General features: G+C 33.5%; 1 protein-coding gene across 3 annotated transcripts in view; it reads left to right on the top strand.

Moving 5' to 3' along the window:
• Positions 1-24,135, top strand: part of KCNT2 (potassium sodium-activated channel subfamily T member 2) — a 515,262-nt gene that overhangs the window by 374,861 nt on the left and 116,266 nt on the right. For all 3 annotated transcript variants that reach the window (XM_001376989.4, XM_056815678.1, XM_007480998.3), the window contains exon 14: positions 2,449-2,557. In XM_001376989.4, coding sequence (XP_001377026.1) covers positions 2,449-2,557 — 109 coding nt within the window. The remainder of the gene's footprint in view (positions 1-2,448; positions 2,558-24,135) is intronic.

Here is a 24,135-nt window from a genome sequence, read left to right as displayed (position 1 = left end):
TCTCTTGATAAAGGAAATGAGGCATGATCTTAATGAGCTCATTCTTCTAATTATTGATGATTACTTTTCAACATTAAAAAATCCATTTTTAATTATTAGTCCTAGAATTTTCCAGGAATTTTGCCAGTCCCCTTCATTTGCCTTATAGGTGGTTTCATCCACTTCCTTCCCTATTGTGAAAACCATTAGAGAGACATAGATTTTTCCATATATAATTTTGAACAAGTAGCCAAGGATTTATGTCACAATGTCCTCATCTATTCAAATTAAGAGATATAGAAGTTATTAGATAGTGTATGTTCAATTTCCATGAAGCTTTAGTGTTTGTAGAGACCTATTTATGTGAGGGATTTCATTGGCTTTTCACAAGGTATTACTAAGAAAATTGTGGCATCCCCAATACATAGGCTGATATGGTTATCAACAGAGTGATTATTTTTATTAATGTGGTGACTGGAATAAAGTGACCAATCAAAAATAAGTTAATTGTTAGAATCTGACCATTGTGATCTAATAAAGAGATTCGAGTTTCCTAACAACCATTCCACTGAACCATCATAATCTAAGGGATCTAGACAAAGAATGTGCTTTTTTTTTAAATGTTCATTTTCAGATGTACTGAATACCTGTTAAACCTTCTATTAAATGCAAGGTATAAGGAGAAACAACATATTTCAAACAACATATTTTAAAATTTTGTAATTGTTTTCCATTCTGTTAGAAAATATTCTTTAAAAAAAAGAAATATTTTTGTTAAGTGAGACAGAACTACATGAGTCTATGCTTGGGTGCCTTTGTTTACAACCTTCCAAAGAGCTGTTGCTTAGCAACTACATTGAAGAAGCTTCTAGTGCTCTAAATCACAGGCTGTATTCATACAATTTAAGTCCTCAAAAAGGCTGAATTCTTTGAGGAGAGATTTTGATATTCAGCATTTTGAATAAATTGGCACCAATTCTTATTCACCACATATGCATAAAAATAGATTTGAAATAATCTATCTGTAAATACTCCATTTATTTTAAATAGTCATCTGTTAGTTTATACTAGTTAATCAGCATTCAGATTTTTTCAAACCTATTGTTTTAGAACTTATATGACAATAGTATACTCTGTAGTCATTTGCTTAACCTAAAATAACTTGGCTGCAAGAAAATCATGATTTATTTAAAATAACTATTATTTGGCTAGGAACCATTTACAAATATTATCTACGATAATATTTTTAGCTTGTTTTATTGATGGAATATTATCTTACCTAAGTGGGTTGTTGGGGTGGGAGTATTCAGAACTCACAATATAAAAATCATTCCATTTCTCTCTTATCTAATAAGGATTCTATGCCAAGAGAAGTAGGGTGTGGTTAGCATTTCTGTGACCTAAAAGATCTTTTTAGTTTTGTATGTGTTGAGTTTCAGGAGTCTTATGTATATTGTAGTTAGTCGAGAGTGAGGTTTATTCGAAATGATTTTCTCTCATGATGGTTTATTTTAATGTCCGCATATACTTTGTCTCTTACTATTTAGACAGAGCAGATTTTCCTGATTATGCCACTTTAGTCATAGCATCATTGATCATAGATCCTGAGCTAGAAGAGGCAACAGAAGATATCTAGTTCTTTTATTTTATTGATGAGGCAACTGAATGTCAGTTTAAGTAACTTGACCAAGATCACAGGTTATAAATAGGAAAGTTAGGAAAGAAAATTAATATTTGTATTTGCTAATTATTGTAATTGATCTGTTTCCTTAATGTACTAAATAAAAAATGGGTAAAATGCAAATGCAGGGAAAAGCATGTGGTTATAAAAAACGTAGGTACACACAAAATTAAAGCCCTTTTAATAATAATGATAATATGGGATAATAGTATTGATATCCATAGCACATTAGGTTTACTGAGAGCCTTACAAATTTTACTTTGTTTATCCTCAATACAGTCCTCAGAGGTTGAGGGCCATACCCGAAGGGCCATAAAACATTGCATACCCATTGACCCAATAGTAGCACTACTAGGTTTTTATTCTGAAGAGATCAAAGAGTGGGGAAAAGAACCTATTTATACAAAAATATTTACAGATGCTCTTTCTGTGGTGACAAAGAACTGGAAACCAAAGGAATGCCCATCAATTGGGAAATGACTGAACAAATTGTATTATATAATTGTAATGGAATGCTATTCTGTCATAAGAAATGACAAATAAGAGATCACAAAGAAAACCCAGGAAATACCTATATATATATATATATATATATATATATATATATATATATATATATATATATATTATGTGAAATTGAGGATGAAATTTCCTAAGCATAAAATTTTAATCAATTTTTAAGGTGTGGATAAGAAATATGTGAAAAGCATGAATAATTTCCTTTTAAAATTTATTCAATATATTTTAATGATAAATGTGAACTAATTCAAGTACATTATTTTAAACAGATCATGTTGTCTGTGAAGAAGAGTTTAAGTATGCCATGTTAGCTTTAAACTGCATATGCCCAGCAACTTCTACACTTATCACACTGTTGGTTCATACCTCTAGAGGACAGTAAGTAAATATGTTTATTTATTTTTCAATAATAATAATAAGTCTTTGAATAGATGTGTGGTACTATGCAAGTTTTTCTTAATATGAAGCAAAGATTTGTCAACTGGATTTTGGATTGGAATTAAATAAAACAATATTGCTGAAACCCGGGAACCAAACCAATTCAGTCATACTGACTCCTTTACAAATTTAATTGTCTCTCCATTTCTAAGATTTCTGGGTTTTATCAGTAATTTATATGTGTTCTAACATTTAAATCTTTGACCAATTCCCAAGTTGGTTTCTCAGTTTGGAGCTACAATTAAGTGATTGCATATTACAGAGTGATTATAAATCAAAGTAATACCTGTTTTGTGATATTTAACTAGTCAGAGGAGAAGAGAAATCATAGTTTTTGCAGAAGAAACATAACTTCACTGACACAGGTAAGGCCCCTTTGGAAAGGCATAAAATTCAGAACTTGTTTGAAATTTCATTTTATGACATATACTGCAAATAAAGGGAGCTACTATTTTCTAAAATTTCATACCCCTTATTTAGTTCCTTAGGCAAAATATTGGCTTGTCAAGATAAATATATTTATCAGTAAGGCTTGTTTTCACTTTTTCATTTCTTATGTTTATGGTATCTGTAGTTAAACAAATTTCATTATTTGCTCATGACTTAAATTATACCTGGAATTTTCTCCCTCCTTATCTCTATCTCTTGGACTTCCTTGACTTCCTTCCCATCCCAGCTAAAACTCTACCTTCTGAAAGAAGTCTTTTTCTATCCCCTTTATTGATAATGCATTTTATCTGTTGACAATCTCCAGTTTTTCTTTTAATATCTTTTTTATACATACTCCTTTGCATGTTATCTCCCTCATTAGCCTTTGAACTCCTTGAAAACTAGGAACATTTTTTTTTCAGGAAAGAGGTGCTTTTCTTTGTATTCCTAAGTGTTTAGCACTGTGCCTAGTACATATTAGGCAGTTATTGATTTGACATGTCAAAGCTCTATTCACTCAAAATATAGTGCAAGTAAAATGGCCTCATGGAATTAGAGTCATCTATGCTGAAATGGAAAGTGTAGGAAAAATATGGGAAGGAAAACAAACACAATTAAGAGCCTACTATGAGCTAAACAGTGGGCTTAGTACTTTATAAATATTACTTCATTTGGTCCTCACAACAATTCTGTGATGTTGGCACTATTATGACCCTCATTTTGCAGATGAGAAAGTCATTGCAGACAGGGGTTAAAATTTTTTTCCAGCATTTCACATATACTAAGAATCTTAGGGTAGATTTGAACTCAGGTCTTTCTGATAGCAGACAGCCCCAATGTTCTGCTCACCACACCACCTTGCTGAGTCTAGAACATGCTACAAAGACTTTAAAAGATCTGGGCAAGAATCTTGTCTGCATTCTTTGGTGTGGAATATTAATTGTAAACAATTTGATTTACTAAGCTAGTCCTTACTTTATTCATCTGTAAAATAAGGGATTTGGATTTGTGGGTCTCAATGATTGCTTCTTATTATAAAATTGTTCTTTAAGTACATGTTTCATACTAACTTGCCAATTAAAAACACACAAGAGAGTCAAACAAAATATTATAAGTATATGCATATGTATATCAATCTATATACATATAAAGCTTTATTTGTATCTCTAAATTGTTGACTCTAGCAAGAGTTCTTGTAAATGTATTATTATTTTGAAAAAATATACTCTAAGAAATCATTTTGATCCCCATTATAAAAATTCAGAACTTTATTGATTATTTTCTAGCCATGCTGTGGAAAACAGCTTGGTATCATGGGAAAGAGCCCTAACTTTGGAATCAAATTCATGGTTAGACTACTGTCGTTTGAATCCTACCTCTCATATTTAGTATCTTTGAGACCTTAGGCAAGTGACATTGTATCTCTGGATTTTAGTTTTCTCAAGTGTAAAATATGGAAGTTAGACTAGACAGGCTGCCTCACAGGTCTCTTTCTAGTCTAAATGTGTAATCTTGGTGTTTGTGCTACCTACTCACAGAATTTTGAATTGAATGGGATGTTTGATATCATCTAGTCTAAATTTTTTTTATTTTCTAATTTAAGAAAGTAACTCAAAGACAGGCTGAATGACTTGCCGAAAATCTCACAGGGAGCTATTGCCACAGGCAGGACTTGAACCTGCCTTCTGTGCTTCATTTTCCTGTTCTTTCTTAGACAATATGGTACTTTAAGTAGAGTCCAAGAGAATGACCTGGTCATGTCTAGAGACTCTGACATAAGCTATCAGTTGCTTTTCACCTAACTAGACAGGCCATGAGACTATAATAACAGATTTGCAATTTTTTCTCAATAAAACATTATTGAAGCACTCAGGAAGATTTTCCTCCAGTTTATTTAATGCTTCCATGACTCCAAACATTAGATATGGAACTTAATTTTAATTGCGACTATGAGGCAGAAATGAATTCTCCTCAAAAAGTGGAAGATAAAATCTATTTTTGTATTATAAATCAATAAGAAAACCTGCTTTGATTTAAATAATTTTTCTTTGTAGGGAATTTTTCAGAATTATATCTGTTTCATATATGATACCTGTAACTATAATACATATAATATAATTATATATAGTTTAGTCTATTTGAAAACTTATCTCTTAAGTGTCAATTTTACTTTACCTACATAAGGTAAAGCAGTCCTTGAATTTTTGTATGTTTAAAAGTATAGAAGCAGAAAAAATTATATAGTTTTTCCAGCTAATTCAAGCAAAATCCTTTGCCTTTAGAAATACTTGGCTTTCTTCAAGTCTTAACTCAGGTTCTGCTTCTTATTGCAAATTATTTCCCTTTTCTGTTTTACTGTTGTTTCCTGCCTTGAATTATTTATCTGTTTAAAGGTTGTACTCATTATCCTCCCAACACAGTAGAATGTGAGCTCCTTGGGAACAGAAACAATTTTTGATTTGCCTTTGAATGTACCAAAAGATAGCACAGTCCTTTGTAGAAAGAACTTAGGAAAGACGTATTGAATGAATTAATGGATGAATATAAAATAACAAAATATGATGCATTTAGCATTGCCTTGCCCTTAAAAGATCATAATTTTTTTTAAATTAATATTTATTGGTCAAAATGTGGATTATATAACCTCAACAATGACATTATGGTAATGGTGTTAAATATTTAAGTCAATGATCATTAGCAAGATCATTCCTTTTAAGATTTAGGGCTTAGACCCTGCATACTTTCAAAATGAATTACATAAATATACAATATATAACCAAACAGTCAAAATAAGGCAATGATTTCATCAGGATCGATTCTTACAAATGACTTTATAGGTAATGCAACATTTTCTTCCGTTTGTTAGGAGAGTTCTTTGGATTCTGGAAAAAAACTTATTCTCGCAAAACTTCCCCACTGATTTTTGTGTTTTTATAACAATTTGTAATAGGGAACATAATCTTGGCATATCTATATTTCGAATTTCATCAAGCAGAATTCACTGATTTACTAAAGAGTTTGCAATTTTTGGAGGTTTTATAAAAAAAGTGGGACCACTATTATTGTGCCATATAAAGTTTTTTTTTAATAAAACTCACATATAAGTACTTATAAATTTTAACCTTAGAGGTCAACATATTTGAGTATTATAAATGTGTTAATTTAATAAGACAGGAAGATTAATTGGTGCATACAATGAGAAATGGTGAATAGACCAACATATGCATTTTGCATGTTATATTAAAATACTAATTGAATATAAAATTAAAGATGCTATTCAGTGATATCAGCAAACACACAGATTAAAAAGCAAATGGAATAAGACTAGCTTGACTTTACTCTTAGGTTTTTCCTTAAAATTAATATATACTGGAAATGAAATATTTCTATTTCTGGATAAAATATATTTTTCAAAGGAATGATCTCCAAGGCAAATGAACATTTTTATTCTATTTGAACATTTATTCTCCCTTCTTTAAACATCAGGAAAAATATGCAATGTGCGTATTAAAGTGTAATTCTTACCTTGTTAGAAGAACATTATAAAAATGGAAATTATATTGGGGAGCATCTAGGTTTCAAAGCAGATTAAGAGCCAGGCCTAGAGCATGGAGGTCCAGGATCAAAATCTGAACTCAAACACTTCCTGACTGTGTAACCCCAGGCAAGTTATTTAATCCCAATTGCCTAGCCCTTACCATTCTTCTACCTTGGAATCAGTGAAGTCTTTATAAAAATGTAACAAATTTATCTTGGTTTTAAAAGGCTAGATATGTTAAGAAAAGAATGACTTCTAGAAATAAATTGGTGATAGTTCTGTGTTACTGTCCTCATTTTATTCAGTTTTGGATACCACTGTTTAAGAAGGATGTTCTGAAGCTGGAGATCATCCATAGAAGGACAACTTTTTTTTTAAACCCTTACCTTCCATCTTAGAATCAATACTGTGTATTTGTTCTAAGGTAGAAGAGCAGTAAGGGCTAGGCAATGAGGGTGAAGTGACTTGCCCAGGGTCTCACAGCTAGGAAGTGTCTGAGGTCAAATTTGAACCCAGGTCCTCATGTCTCTGAGCTTGGCTCCCAATCTACTCAGTTACCCAGATTCCCCCAGGGCAACTCTTAATGAAAGGCCTTGAGTCTATATTATATGATAATCAGTTGAAGTAACAGGTAATGTTTACCCTTGAGAAAAGTAAAATTAGGAGAGATGAAGCAGTGTGTCAGTGGTATGTTGGAGTCAACTCTGAGCTGCTCATTGTTAAATTTAAAGTTTAAGCATTCATATCTCCAAAATCAGTAATACTTAAAAATAGGAAAATGATTGATAGCTTTGCTGCAACATAATAGTGTTAGAAATGAAGATTAGAGTTAAAAAATATGAGCACTTTTTATTTGGGAAGGAAGAAGAAAACAGTTGCTAAACATTTACCAGCACATTGCTGCTTTTCTCTGTAAGCATTTCTTGAGCTCAGTAAGAATATAATGGGTGGTCAGGGAATAAAAACATCAACTATCAGGTACTGTAGGGAGGAATTATTTATTACTCTTTATAATTCAATGTGGGACCTGTTGATCCTCTTACCATAGAGATGTGTAAGGATTAACCAGCCCACGGTCACAGGAAGTAGAAACTATAGAGACAGGAAGAACAGGCAGGAAGTGAGGTAGAAAAAGGTTATAAAAGGGGCCAGCATCAGTTGGCCAGGTGGTCAGTTGCTCATAGTTAGGTGCTGGCAATTGCTGGGAAGTTGGTGGCTGGGAGTGGGCTGGGTTTATGGTTGGCATTTAGTTGCTGGAATATAAAAGATGTGCCTGAACTTAATGAGAGGGCTTTTTTAGGTTTTGGATTTGATTGGAGTGGATTGGGTTGGAACATTGAGGTGTGCTTGTTATTAGCAGTAGTTATAGGCAGTTATAGGTAGATGTGGGAAGTTTTAGGTAGTAATTATAGGTAATATAGCAATATAGTAATTATAGGATAACTAGCATAGACATTAGGGAATTTTCTTTCTCTACCTTTTTTCCTATATTTACCTCCTTTACTATATTCTTTTCTATCTATCTCTATTTTAATAAAATTGTTAAAAGCTGCCCTTTTTTTGTCAAACCCCTATTTTAACTGTTACATTTATTTGGTGAGCCAGCCCCATGCTTTAAGGTGTTCAAATGCTTTTTACATCCATTATCTTATCAGAGCTTTCCTTCCCATCCCCTTACTGTATTCACATATGTTCTCCCAAGCCCCAGTGAAGTAGGACCAGTGGCTGGGTGGAGGCAAACATGAGATTTTTGATAAAAATTCCTGATGGTATAGTCAGTTGCCTTGAGATCTATTGATTTTCCCCTCACTTTGGAGGTCTTTAAACTGAAGCTTGCTCTAGTTGTTATTGTGGGGATTCCTTTAGTTTGTGGATGAGACTAGATGCACTATACTAAACTTCCTTTTCATTCTCTAGTTTTATGATTCAATTAAGAGCTAAACTCAAAGAATAGTTATTAATGGTTCAATACCAATTTTTCAAAAGCTTTCCAGTGGAGTTTTCCAAAGATCTGTGCTTGTCTGTGATGCTTAATAAAAAAGATCTGTGCTTGGATAAAAGCAGAGATGGCATGTTTATCACAGTTGCAGATAATAGAAAGCTAGAAGGTGTACTTACCACCTGGGATGGCAGAATCAATCTCTAAAATTAAATATAGTAGATCATTGAGTTGAACAGAATAATATGAATATGAATATATATAAATGAAAATAAAATATAATATGTAACTTCAAAAAGCAATATTAGTTATACTACCCTAGATAAGCATGGCTGTAATGATAGCAATTTGGCAGGGGGATATCTGGAGTTTTACTGGATTGTAAGCTCAGTATGAGTCATCAAAATGATGTGACACTGCTAATATGTGGGCATTTGGGCATAATGAGAAAAAATTACTTTTTTGAGGACTCTATTCTCAAAACTTTTTTCTGACTTTAGTACTTAAAAATAAATATATAATAATTCCCTTTTATACACACATATGTATACACACATGACCATTAACACTCAGATGGTTGAGCCCCTGGGACTTATTTACTTTTCCCATCAAGGTTCTATCAATACATTTGAAAGTCTTGGCTTCTAGTACTATTGATCACAATTTCCAACTTGTATATTCTCTTTTGAGAATTTAATGGAGAAATGTATTAGTATTTTGAAAAGGGATTCACTAAAATGGTATGGCAAGGATAGATGGTACAAAGCATTGTCCCCCAAGCTTGATTTATACTCTCCATTAAATTCATAAAGAACTTACTGGGAGAGTGGGTAGTGACAAAGTATAATAGTAGTAAGACTCACATGTAAAGAATATGTGTGGAGATGAGGTACTCTCCACTTCTGGTCTAGGGTCATTATGAAATTTGCCATATAGATTGTGGCATCAGTGGTAGACATATTGCTCTATTGAAATGGCTCCATATAGAGCTGGGCATCTCTGCTGGATGGATTCATCTACTGGTGTGCTTCGATGTTTTTCTGGTGATGCTGATACTCTCTCACCTACTTTTTCTCCAGTACCAGAGGAGAAGAAGATATCAATGGTAGGTTCTTTCCATACCATGAAGTGCTTATAAGGTCATTGCTTGGGTATTTCCATCTCAAGATTTCTGCTGTTCCCTTAATGAGGGAATCAAACACTAATGAGAAGGAGGCAATCACATATTCAAAGCTGACATTGGCTAAGCTGAGAGACAGGATAGTCCTGCCCTTAGCCCAATTCTAAGGAAGCAACTCAGATTGCTATTGCATTCTCCTGGCTATGAAGGGGGAAAAAAAGAAATAGTGTCAATGAATGGTGGGATATACCTGCCATATATTTAGTGTGTCTTGTAAAAGTTAAAATTAAATCTCAATAATAATCTTATGTTTTAAGAGATTTATTAATGGTCATTAAAAAACAAAGAATAAAGAAGATACAAAATAAAGACAATGTGCCCATGGCTGGTTAGCCATTTCAGCCATCCCCACCTTACCACCACACTTGCTACATAATTGCAAGAGAGATAAGCAGCCTCCAAAGCCCTTACCATTTATCCTCTTTCTACAGGAAGTACATAATGGCAGGAAGTCAGTGGGCTCTTGGGATATGTGGTTCTTTTTTTAGAATAACATATTTTTTCCATAATACATTCCCCCCTGAGACCCGTGGAAGACTAGTCTCTCCAGTGGGACTTGTAAACATACTAACTTTGAAATTGCAAGAATTTGAGGATAAGAGGAAAAGAGAACTGAACCAATAATTGCCAGCTGCATTGACAAAAAGCCACATAAGGGGCAGTCCCCTTTTGGCATAAGAGTATACATTCAAATTAAATGTTCAGTCAACCTTTAGGTCAATCAAACACACCCAGAGTTCATTCTGAAACTTCTTGATGTAGCTTGTGTTCTGTGGTCAGGTCATGATGCCTTCTAAGAAGAGTTCATTTTTTGGATTTGGAGAGGTATCATGTTTCTTAACCTAAAATTACTCTCAAGAAGAATTTAAAATTTGCAATTTAAAATAATAATAATACACACCCCCCCACCGAAGAGGGTGTTGAAAAACACAGGGCTCAATTACAGATGCATGGATGAGTTAAGAGGTAAATGAATCAATTGGCAAGAGAAATAAAAAATATTTAAAAAATCCAAATAAAAAAATAAGTTCTTGATGAATATAGAATATCAAAGTCTTATGTGTAAAAATTCTAAGTAAAAGAAAAATAACTCCATAACAGGTCCTTGAATCAGGGCCCAATTAAAATGATTTAAGCAATTATGCATTTACCCAATCAGTAGCCAGGACTATAGAAAGTTTGCCACACCATGAAAGACAGAAAAGGGATGAGATTATAGGAGCCAGGTAGGAGTCAAATTTGAGATACTTGGTAGAATGTGGGACAAGGAAGACCTGCCTTTAACACGTTACATAGCCGCAACCTTGAACCCCAAACAAGTTCAAGTCCTCTTGTCTTGGCTCAAAATTTTCATGAATCCTATTGGGATTGGTTGGTCTCTTTGACCTTCTGCTCAACTGGCAATGTGCAATTTAGCTTTGTGCTTCTTCGGCACTGTGAAATGGCTCTTTTTGTATTCTCTTGTCCTGGAATCAGGCAAAATCATTAAGCAAAGTCCCATAATTCTTTTTTTAAACAACCAAGTGGCATAATTTTTATAGTTTCAAGCTTTGGGGACATGCATTGACATTATAGCAAATATATTTTAAACTTATGTTACTGGAAAATAAAAAAAGTTAATGAAAATGTTCTCAATGCTGGTAACATATGCTTCAAATATAAAACAGAGAGAAAAAATAAAACTGATCTAGTATACTGCACATTCAATTAAAAACAATAATAAAAGAGTTTTAAAAACCAAAAATATATAGCTTACAATCATTGAAACTCTGTCAGCTAAGGAAATGTAGAATACAAAGGTTTTTCACCAAAAATGAGATCCATTTCCTCTTCAAACCTGACCATGATCCACTGCGATTACAAGCAAATGCTATTCTCAAAGTAACAGTTTTCAATAGTACAACATGTAATGCACATTAAAAAAGTATAAATATCCCCAGGCTTATAATAGCCCATTTAATTACAATAGCAAACAAACCCACTATCATATTATTCATATAAGTTGCTATATGACAAACCCCTATGTACTGATGGATATTTGTCACAATTTTTACAGATGTAGAAAATCTTTCAACTGAGGCAAATATATTCTTAAACAAAGTAAAACATATTTGGGTCTAGAACATTACCAAGAAATCTAGATTGTTTTGGTGGAAGTAAATTAAACTGAAGTATTTGGTAGGAGCTCTTTTTGGCTTCCTGCTTCATAGAAATACCTTGGTAGAAACATTTCTTTGTTTCTCTACCTTTAATACAACATTATTTAAAATACAAATATTAAAAAAATCCATTCAGAAACCACTAATTAAAATTATTTTTGAAGACCCCTTAAAATTGCAATTAAATTTCTTAGCTTATTAAATTCTCTAAATGTTGTTAACCAGGTTGAGTCCATCCATCATCTATGTGACAATTTACAAATGCAAAACGGGGAAAAAAGGCTGTTTATGGACTTTTACAAAATTTTACAATATTTTGTTCAGTAGTAATAAGGGAAAGGTAACAGAATATATCTAATAGTTAAACACAGTAGATTAAAATGGTTCAGTTTAAAAGAACAGTATCAAATACATTAATATATGAACTTAAAACAGCAAAACAATCAGCAAAATACAATAAGATACAGAGACTTTCATTTAAAAAATGGAATCTGAAAAGGCTTAAAATTTTACTTCCAGACCCTTTAAAGTTCCCTTTTCTAAAATTCAGATCCCTATTGTCAACTCTGTGGAATCTTCCACAGAGAGGGAGAACATGGATTTTAGGAACCTCAAACTGAGCAGACCCAAATGTCAGAGAATTGCAGGGAGATGAATTTCTCCCCTGAATCTCAGATAAGATAAGTAAAAGGATCAGTGCACTCATGAATGGTAGAAGCTGTTTGAAATAGGCAGTGTACTGCTCTTTCATACAATATGCCATGCTTGTAATCAATTTCCTGTTTGGAAGAGACTCTTCATTCTCCCCATCCCCCCTGAGGTAAAATGTAAAATGCTAGTTTCCTCTGAGTGAGTTTGGAGGCTAATCAATGCCTAAGGAAAAAAAATCCTGCTTTTTGTTTTGTTTTGTTTTACCATCTGCCCTGAGGAGCTACTCCAAGTAATACTAGCTGTTTGGTGGCAGCTCAGCCCAGCAGAGGCAGCAACAGCAGATCAGGGTCAGAGTGGAGGCTGAATTAGGATTGGAGCTGGAGATCAGGAGGAGGATTTCTGGAAGCCAGGGCTGGGGCTGGGTGAGCAATCTGGGTCCAGAAGATCAGGAGGAAGCAGTATCAGGAACGCCAGAATCAGCAGCAAGGAGGAAGGAAGGAGGAATGAGGAACAAAGGACTCAAGCAGTTGGAGAAAGAAGTGGTTTATTTCTTCTACACCAAGAGTCCCCCCACTAAAAATAGCCTGGCCAATAGGGAGAACAAGCAACCGAGCAAAAAGTAGGAAAAGAAAAATGCAGCAGCTCCAAAGAGATTTGGAGTTTGAGAGGATGGGTGGGTGGGCAAAAAGTCTTGGCAGGAGAAATATGGCTTAAAAAGTTTTTATCTTGGCTATGTTAAAAATTTGAGAGGTTCTTCTCCAACTAGTGGTTGCCATCAATGTAAAAGTTAAAATGAAATCTCAATAATAATATCATATTTTAAGAGATTTATTAATGATCATTAGAAATCAAGGAATAAAGAAGATACAAAATAAAGACCATGTGCCCATGGCTGGTTAGCCAGTTTTTAGTCAACCCCACTCACCACCATCAATATTGATTCTACATCAGAGAGAAGGAGCCTCCAAATCCCATGCCCTTTATCCTCTGTCTATAGGAAGTACATAATGACAGGAAGTCAGTGGGCTCTTGGGATATGTAGTTCTTTTTTATGGTAACAGATTTTCCATCATACAATCTCCATAACCATAATTCTTCTGCCTCCATAAACAGTTATAAAACTTTTGTCATTACATATTGCCAGCCCCTCAAGTGATATCTCCATTTATAAGCTCTTTTCTCCACCCATTATCTCTCACATGTCACATCTCAGGAACCAATCAGAGTTTTTTGGCTGCCCAGGGGGGCAGTGTCAGTGGAATCAGTTTCCTGTCTCATTGGTTCCTTGGTTCTTTAACTTCCTTTCTCTGAGGGCTTATCTACATCTGAATTTACATGGTAGTCTTTGACCTCCAGGTCACTGAGAGATGACATTAAAAAAAGATGACATAATAGAGAGAGAAATTTGCTTCCAACAGTATCCTGGTATATTATAAATGTGCCATATGTCATGGTATTAAAATATATTTAAAAATTAATACATGTAAAATAGATTATGCATGCATAATAATATATGTATTTCTGTTTTATAAATATGTGTATATAGGCATATACATACATGTAATATATGTAAAATATTAGGGCGTGTTGGAGCACAAAAGACAACATGGCCATCCAATGCAGCTGAGGAAGTCTCCAGGTGTAACGACTTTTCGTGCCAGTGGACCCAGGCTTCCAATGCCAAGAGAGTGGGACTGTCTCTGTGTATCAACTTTTCCACTTAAATCTCCTTCATGCACAAGTGTTTTTGTGCACACTCATTTACATCACAGATGAAAGCGCACAAAGACAATCGTCATCCTCGGTTACTGAGAGACTACTACTACAACAGTGATAAAAGTCTGGAAATACTAACCCCCCCCCCACACACACACACACATTCACAATTTTCTATAAGCAAACTTGCAATTGAAATCAAATGAGGCATATGTTCAAAGGACTGGCTTTCCATCAATCAGTCCTCCACAACCCAAACCTCTTTATAAATGTCTCAGAGGTATCACAGAATATCCTAACATTTTGCAATTGCTCCATGAGAGAGTATCACAAAACTTTTGGGATAGAGCATAAAAACATAATCAGTACTGGCATAGATCTCTATGACACAAATTCAGCTTGACCTCTGATAGGTTATTCTACCATAAGTATCTTAGAGAATGGAATTAAGAGCAATTTAAAGTTATATTTCCAGTAAATGGAGTGACAGGTTTTGATAATCTAAAATAACATAGAATACTGTTTAGATACAGAACAAAGTTCTGAACAAATGCAGATAAAAGCTAGATTGGGTTTATAGGAAATATACAGTTATCTTTGATGCTTAAATAGTTTCTTCATTAATGAACTATTATTGGAAGTGTTTGTGAAATACTTGAGGGTTTTAATGATGAGAGGATGGTCAAAGGTCAAAAATAACAAGAAAAGTATCTCAAGGAGAAAGCAGAAGGCAGAAAAATGAAAGACACAGGCTTCACAGAAAAGGATAGTTTGGTGAGATAAAATAAATAAATAACTGGGCAAAATAGCAAGAAGTAATGATTAAAGGAAAGAGCTATGGCTGAAAATTCAGTATAGAGGCATAATGGTAACAAGGAAGTAGTCTCAGATTGATTCAAATGACAAAAGGACTGGTGATGGGTTTTGAAAATAGGAATGTGGAAAGAGAGGATTTTTTAAAAAAAGTATTCTGAATAGATGAAAAGGGAGAGAAGTGAGAAATTTCTATGCCACGGTCTATAAATAAATGTTCAATGTAGGGAAAATGCAGAACGTTTCCAAAGGGTGCTGCACAATTTTAGCAGAATCATGTTAAAGACAATTTTAAACTCTTTTAAGTATATCTTAAAATCTTTTGTAACTTGTTCTTTAGTAGTAGTTATTTGATGAGGAATAGTTTATTAACTTACTGGACTCGTATCTTATTTTAATTATTGTGGTCTGGAAAGAGAAGAATCTGGTACATCAGGGCTTTTTGAATGAGGAATGAAATTATGAAAATATGTTAAAATGAAATAGCATTCAAAATAATTTATATTCAAATAAAATAAAGGAAAGGGAATGCACAGAATAAATTTCATGTTCATTCACTTAGTTTATAGTATTTCACTGTCAAAATCCAGCAAAATGGTAAGGGGAATGTATAATATATTACCTTAAAATGACAAATATATTACCTTAAAATGACAAAGATTTTGCAATATACTCATAGGTAAATTCAAAATAGTGTAAAGATTAAAATTTAGGGGAGACTGAGGCATCTGAGGCAGGTAGAAATTAGTTTCTCTCTTCAAGGAGTATTATATTTTTTTAGAGGTTTATTGAAGATTAAGGATTAAAGAAAATACAGGATAAGAGACACGTGTCCAGGCCATAGAGTGGCCTAGACACAACCTTACCTACATTATGAAAAAAAACCAGGCCTGTCCCAAAACGGAAGTCCAAGAGACAAGAGAGAGCCTTTGAATCAGCTTAAATACCTTCTCATCTAGGCCCAGGTGAGATTATGAGGCATTCTGGGGAAGTGGAGCAAAGGCTCGTGGGGATTGTAGTCCTGTATTCGAGTCTATTTTTTACAATCCCCGTTTGATCATTTGAAAAAATTATTTTTTCCAAAGGATCATAAAAACATAATCAATTTAAAGATTACAATAATTTGAGGATAAGAGAAACAAAAGAATAAAACCAATAATTGCTGAACGCATTGACAAAATGCCAGTTAGGGGGCAGTCCCCTTTGGCATGAAAGTATATATACAAATAAATGTTCAGTCAACCACACCCAAAGTTCATTTTGATCTTGTGCAGCTTGTGGTCTGGAGGCTTCTTCATGGTGGCTTCTCCAACAGTTCAGTTCTGGATTCAGAGAGGTAGCATCTTCTTTACCTAAAATTCTTCTCAAAAGGAATTTAAACTTTGCAATTTAAATAATGATATTTTTTTACATTCCCCCCATTAAGAGGGTGATTTAAAAAAAAAGTATCACTTAGGGATTCATGGCTGAGGTATGAGCTATATGAATCAATTGGCAAGAGATATTAAAAAGACATCAGAAAAATCAAAAAGAAAAGAAAAATTTTCTGGATGAAAATATAGACTATCAAAGTCTTATTTGTAAAAATTCCAAGTAAAAAGAAAAATAAATGTATAACAGGTCCTTGAATCAGGACCCAATCAAAATGATCTAAGCAATGAGGCATTTACCCAGTCAGTAGCCAGGACTACAGAAAGGTACCACACTATGAAAGGCAGAAAAGGAAGGAACCAGATTATAGAAGTCAAGGTTTTGGGGATACTCATCTGTATTTTCAGAGTGAGTGTGGACACAAGGAAAGCCTATGTTTTAACATATGTTAAACATAGTAACCTCAAGTCTTCACACTAGGTTCAAGTCCTTTGTATTGGCCTAGAAGTGCATCAATCCATCCTGGATTGGCCTTTCTTTGGCTCTGTGCAATGGCTCTTGTGTGTATATCTTGTCCTGGAATCAGACAGAATCATTAAGCAAAGTCCCATAATTTATTTAAATAATTAGTGGCATCATTTTTATAGTCACAAGCTTTTTAGGGCATGCATTAGCAAATGTATTTCAAACTTGTAGCACTGAAAAGTCAAAAAGTTAAAGAAAATTTTAATGCTGGTGACATGTGCTTCAAATGTAAAAAGGAGAGAAAAAATAATAAAAAAAACTGAAAAAGTATATTGCACATGCAAGAAAAATATAATAATAAAAGAGCTTTAAAATTCAAGAATGTAGCTTATAATCATTGACACTCTGTCAGTTAAGAAAATATAAAATACAAGACTTTCTCACCAAAAATGAGATCCATTTCCTCTTAATATCTGGCCATGATCACTGTGAGTAGAAGGCAAATGAATTGAACAAGGTTAACAATTTTTCTATTTTTTTAAATACAGTAGTACAAATATATAGATATCAAAATCCCCAAAATTCTCAATAGCCCAATTAATTACAATAGCAAACATACACACTTTCATATCTCACATAAGATGCTGTATGGCATTTTTAAAAACCTACAAATTGATGGATATTTGTCACAATTTTTACAAACATAGCAATCTTTCAACCTTGGTAATAAACATATTTTTTAAACAAAATAAAACTCATCTTGGGTTTAGAACATAATTAAGAAATCTATATATCATTCTGGTAGAAGTAAAATAGTGAGCTGAAGAGTATAAATAAAGGGGTGCTCCTTTTTTGGAGGCTTTTAGGGATACAAATGCCCTGAGATTAACTGCCCAACTTCCATTCACATATTTAGAAATGCGGGAAGGTTTGGGGTTATAAAATGAATTTCACTTCAGCTACAATTGGCAAAAATAACCAGATTGTAAAAAAAAATTCCAAAAATCATATTTAAAAAACCCTTAAAATCAAATCATTTGAGGTATTTAGCATATTAAAATTTCCATGGTTGTTAATACAATTATAACCAGTTCTGAAGTCCATCTATGTGATAATTTACAAAGTCAAAATATAAAGGCTGTTTTTTTTTCAATATGGGCTTAATTACAATAATATTTGTTCAGCACAGTTATAGGGGGAAAACAACAGAATTTTTAAAACTAAGTACATTCAAAATAAATTCAATCAACCTTCAGTTCAAGCAGAATAATATTGAATCCAGTAATATATGAACTTAAAATCACAAAGTTAAACCTTAAACAAAAAATGCAATAGAATACAGAGATTTTTATAAACCGTTGGAGTTTGAAATGCCTTAAAATATAGCTTTTAGTCTCTTCAAAGTTCCTTAGGTACTTTTTGTTTGTTTGTTTGTTTTTAATTATTCATTTAAATGTCTATTGTCCAAAGGTAGAGTAGTAAAGGCTATCAATCTGCTCGGAGCCCCACAGCTGGGGAGTATCTGAGGCCAGATTTTAACCCAGGACCATGCTCTCAGTTCCCTGAGCCACCCATTTGCAAATTCAAAGTTGAATCTTTGGGCTGAATTATTCTTCTGGCACGAAGGTGAAATCAATGAAATTACCAGAACAGTCAAAAATCCTTTTAAACAGCCCATTGCTTTTTAAGTTTTTGTTTGAAAAATTCTGTTTCTTCTCTCTAGTCTCTCTTTCCCCTCTCCCCTGATATGATCCTTCCTCCTGCCCCAGTCCACGTGGAGCCCAGGCCACCCACGTGGAGCCAATATACCCCCGTTTGCTCAGAGGCTTAGCCTAAGGGAAAATTACCCCATCTCCTTTCCCTCTAGTCTCTCCCCTCCACCCATGTGGCCAATACTGTTACCAGCTGGTCGCAATGAGTCCTGAGCGATCTGCTCCAAGGATCTGGGTGATGAGCCGTCTGGGTTGGAGGCCAGATGGGTGAGAGACAGACTGCTGGGGTGGGTCGGGCCGGGAGCCGGAGCGCAGCTCAGGTACCAGGTGAGAGGCCAGAAGCAGAAGTAGGAGCCAGAGCGGGCCGCAGGCAGGAGCTGATCAAGATGGTTTTCTAAAGAGCATCTTGGAGAATCGTGGCTTTAAAAAAAAATTCTCTAGGCTAAAATTTTTGAGAAGTTCTCATCCAATCTAGTGGTTGCCAACTGTAAAGATTAAAATTTAGGGGAAACGGGGAGGCTGAGGCATCTGAGGCAGGTAGAAATTAGTTTCTCTCTTCAAGGAGTATTATATTTTTTTAGAGGTTTATTGAAGATTAAGGATTAAAGAAAATACAGGATAAGAGACACGTGTCCAGGCCATAGAGTGGCCTAGACACAACCTCACCTACGTTATGAAAAAAACCAGGCCTGCCCCAAAACTGAAGTCCAAGAGACAAGAGAGAGCCTTTGAATCAGCTTAAATACCTTCTCGAGATTACGAGGCATTCTGGGGAAGTGGAGCAAAGGCTCGTGGGGATTGTAGTCCTGTATTCGAGTTTATTTTTTACAATAGTCTCAAAAGATTTTTTTTCCCAGATCTTAGTTTATTATTTTTTTAATGAATGGTTATTTAGACTATAACTTGTTCCTTATCTTTCCAATATTCTTACTAATTACACTCCCCATTCTGGTCCTCCCCTTATACATTCTCTGTCTCTGTCCCTGTGTTTCAGTTATTCTCTAACTCTTTGTTTCTCTCTGTCTCTGTGTCTGTCTGTCTGTCTTTCTATCTTTCCCTCCCTCCTTCTGTCATCTAGCAATATTAGTGTTTTTGCTGTTCCTCAAACTAGATACTCTTATCTCACAATTCTTGGCATTTTCAATTATTCATCCCCACTGAAATTTTCTCTCTCTTCTCTCTTCCTTCTCTCAACTAAATCCCATCCTCTTAAAAAGTTTTCCTTAGTGCTAGTACTATTCCTTTGTTGACAATCTCCAGTTTAGCTTGTATAAGTCTCATTTGTTTAAAGTTGCTTGCATGCTTTCTTTCCTATTTTACTATAAGCTTGTTAGAAGGTATTGTCTTTCACTTTTCTTTGATTTCCCAACATTTAACACAGTACCTGTGTAACAGTTAAAATTTAGGAATATGGGGAGACTGAGGCAGGTAGAAATTAGTTTCTCTCTGCAAGGAGTATTATATTTTTTAGAGGCTTATTAAGGATTAAAGAATTTACAAGTAAGAAACATGTGCCTAGGCCAGAGGCCTAGACAAAATAACCTCACATCATGGAAGAGACGACTCTGCTCCATAACGGAAGTCCAAAAGAGAGACCAAAAGCCTTTGCCATCAGCTTAAATCCTTCCTTGATCTCGGCCCACCTCAGAATTGCGTGAGATTACAAAGCATTCTGGGGAAGTGGAGCAAGGGCTTGTGGGGATTGAAGTCCAGAGTTCAAATCTCAATTTTACACCTGGCACAAAGTGGGTTCTTAATAGATGCTTGTTGAATAACTGACTTGTATGTGCAATTATCTGACACTTCAATTTTTTTAATATGATTTGTGGATACTCATCTCAAAATTCTATTGTCATGCCCCATGATTTTTATGATATATGTAATAGTTTTTTATTCCAAGAAATGAAACAGTATAAAAGGAGCTATGAAATCATTTGTAGGAAAGTGACTTTTTACACCTTGACAATTTAATTATGATGATACAGAAATTTATAGAAAATATTGAAATTCAAGTTTTAAAATATGCTCTAACATGCTAATGTAGAATCAGAAGGAATGTAAAAACAGGAAAATAATTAGATATCACACTATTGGAAACAAGAAGTATAAAGGTAAAAAAATAAGATGTTTTCTAAAATTCTGAATTTGGGGACCATTTTCATAATCTGGGAAAAATGTCTATGATATTCATGATATTTTAATTCTCTTCTTGTTCAGAGAAGACGCATTATTGTTCTGGATTGAACACAATGTTTAGAACAGGTGATCTTAACATTTTTCTTTCATGGACTCCCTGAGCAGTCTGATGAAGGCTATGACCTCCTCAGAAAAACAGTTTTAAATGAGTAAACTAAGCTAGGATTGTAGAGGAAAAACAATGACATTGAAATCTTTTATCATAAAAACATAAACAAATTGACAAACCTCAGTACTAAACTATTCCTAAATACTGTGTAGGCCAATAATTCAGTTTGCAAATTTCTAGCTTTAGTTTAGTGGCAACTGATTGAAAATAATTTATATCTATTTTCTTATCACATTTCCCAATATATTTCTCCCTCCCCAAAGGTCAACTCTTATAAAAATGAATAAATAGTATAAGAAAAAAATAGTTCATCAAGATTAACTATCATACCAGTTAAGTCTGAAATTATTTGCAGCATCATGTAACCATAGTTCTCCTTCTCTGCAAAAAAAAAAAAGACATTAAAAAGATTGTCATAACTTTTCTTTGAAACAAAGTTTGGTCATTATAGCTTCATAGAATTGAGCTTTAATTATTTAATAGTTGGTGTTCCATTAATTTATATTATTTGTAATAATTATGTATATTATGTTTCTGGTTCTTATTTCACTTTGCCTTAGTTCATAGAAGTATTCCTATACTTTTTTGTAATCATCATAATCATTATATCTTGTAGCAAAGTAATATTCCATTGCATTAATGTACTATGATTTTTTAAACCCTTATTTCCATCTTATCATCAATAATATGTCTTGGTTCCAAGGTAGATGAATAGTAAGGGCTAGGCAGTGGGGGTTAAGTGACTTGCCCAGGGTCATGCAGCCAGGAAGTATCTCAGGCCAGATTTAAATCCAGGACCTTGCATTTGTAAACCTGACTCTCAATCCACCAAGAGATCTCACTGCTCCCATAATAATTTTTAAACTATTTTCCATTCAATGATCACTTACTTTCCTTGGCCACCTCCTACTCAGTTCTTTATTTCCTCAAAAAATGCTACTCGTGTATATGGAGTATTCATTTATTTATCTACTTTTTTTTTATTATTACTAACTTTATACCTACTTTGGACAGAAAGAATTGTACATTTTAATCAATTCATGAGCATAATTCCAAATTGCTTTATAGGATAGAGATATACTGGCACTATTTTTGTGTCCTTCCTTCTCTAAGTTTTTCAACATTGACTATTCTCATATTTGATTATCTTTGCAAAATTAATAAGGAATTTTGCAAAAGTTCAAAATGCAATATATTTTTAAAGGGTGAAAATACAAAATTACATAGCTGAATTTATACTTCCAGAAAAGAATTAATAGAAAGTTTTCAAAGAAAAGATAACTCACAAGACTAAAATACCTCATATATTTTGATCAATTAAAAAAAAAAGCAGCCTTAGTTCCAATTAAGTTGTTTCAATTTGGAACATATACAAGTTAGATATATAGCATATACACTGACACATTAAGAAACTTTCATTTCTCAAGTTTAGAAACTCCTTTACTAATTCAGATCATATCTTGTAAATAATTTCTTGTCTTAGAACTTTCACTGATAATTTGATTAGAAGTGAAAACAGCTGAATACAAAATTTAGTGAAACAATCACATGTAGGAAGTATAGAAAAATGAGAAGAGGAATATGAGTCAGAAAAGGAAGAAGAGAAAAAGGGAAAAAATTCAGAGGAAGAAGGAAATGAAGAACGGAAAAGAGAAAGAGAACAAAATAAAGAGAAGGGGGAAACAATGATATGAGTAGAACCAGGAGAACCAATCAGGTTTTTTGAAAAGATAAAAGAGTATCAATATGGGACTGTGTCAATTGTAACTCCACATGTAGGATTTGGGCACTCTCTCTTTTTAGGAGAGAGAAAAGAGGTGAAGAAAACATTTTAGCAATATTTCTCAAATTATATGCAAGGATCCCAAAACTTAAAGAGGTTAAATGGTTTACCCAACATCATAGGAAGTAGTAATTGAGCTGGAAATCAGAATGCAGATTGTATCATTCTCAATTCAGTTCTCTCTCCTCTCATACCATTGTATAAGATTGTGATTGTATATGATTTTGAGTGATTAGAACAATTTTTCCTAATTTTCTATAGCCTTGTGTTTACTGTTTAAAATTATCTAATATTTAAAATTTGCTGATACATGGAGATTAAAATTAAGAAGTACTGTTATTATGAGAGTAAAGATATAATTTAAGAAATGAAAAGATAAATAAGAATATTATATGCTAATGAATGGTTTAATCATAGGTGAAAAGCTGTGATTTATTAAATTTATTTTGAAGTCACCAAATAAATTATCAAACAACATTGTGATTGCCAAAAAAAAAAACTAAGAAGAATAATTAGCAATTTCATTTGCCTTTTACAAGAATAGTTATAATAGATAACTTTTAAAATTTTGACAGGATGTGACAGAATATAACAAAATTCTGCCAAAATCAGAACAAAACTTTAGATCATTTAAATGACATTCTATCTGTCTTTTGATATCAATTATATGAAGATTTAATTTGAGTTTCATCATCTGTGTGGCATGTTTCAAAGTCAGTATGTACAATCAAGTGAACTAAGCTTAAGTCTTCATTAATTTGCTATAGGCTACATGTATATGAGGCATACTTGCTTTTAGAAATCTTCATTATTTGTCTGAGCCATGAGATATGGTAACAGTGTTGAAATCAGAGAGTTGAGTTCAAATATAATCTTTGACACATCTCAGGTCGCTTTGATATGTCTCTCTTTGGGACTCTGAACACATAGTTTAAATTCTCTGTACTTCAGGCATTTCTCACAGATGTATATGAGGAGTTGCCCATCCATCTGAAATCACTTTTTATCATATTTTATCTATATGGACTTAGAAAAACTTACAGATAGATACAAGCATGTGAGAATATGATTCTCTGCCAAGAAATTTAGAGACCATGGCTATTGCTTCTCAAGATATTTAGACTAAGAAATTATGGGCACAAAATTTTTGTTGACCAATATCTTCCAAATGCTGAATCAGAAGTTGAGATGTTTTGTTGGGCCATAGAGCAGGGACTTGTATATGAGATGCATGGAGCATCTAGTACTTAGCACAGTGACTGGCACAATGATAAATGTTTATTGATTTATAGATTCAGTAACAATATGTATTTGCATTTTGTTTCATTTGTTACAAAAGAGTACGTTATAAATGTCATTTATACTATATCCTGCCAAATATATAACATGTAGAACTATTACATAATAATGTATACCTAAGATAATGAAACATTTAGTATAAATATTAAATAAATTCC

This window comes from Monodelphis domestica, chromosome 2 (genome assembly GCF_027887165.1).
Source record: "Monodelphis domestica isolate mMonDom1 chromosome 2, mMonDom1.pri, whole genome shotgun sequence".
In the NCBI taxonomy this organism is placed as follows: domain Eukaryota; kingdom Metazoa; phylum Chordata; class Mammalia; order Didelphimorphia; family Didelphidae; genus Monodelphis; species Monodelphis domestica.
This window is presented reverse-complemented; position numbering and strand designations above follow the sequence as displayed.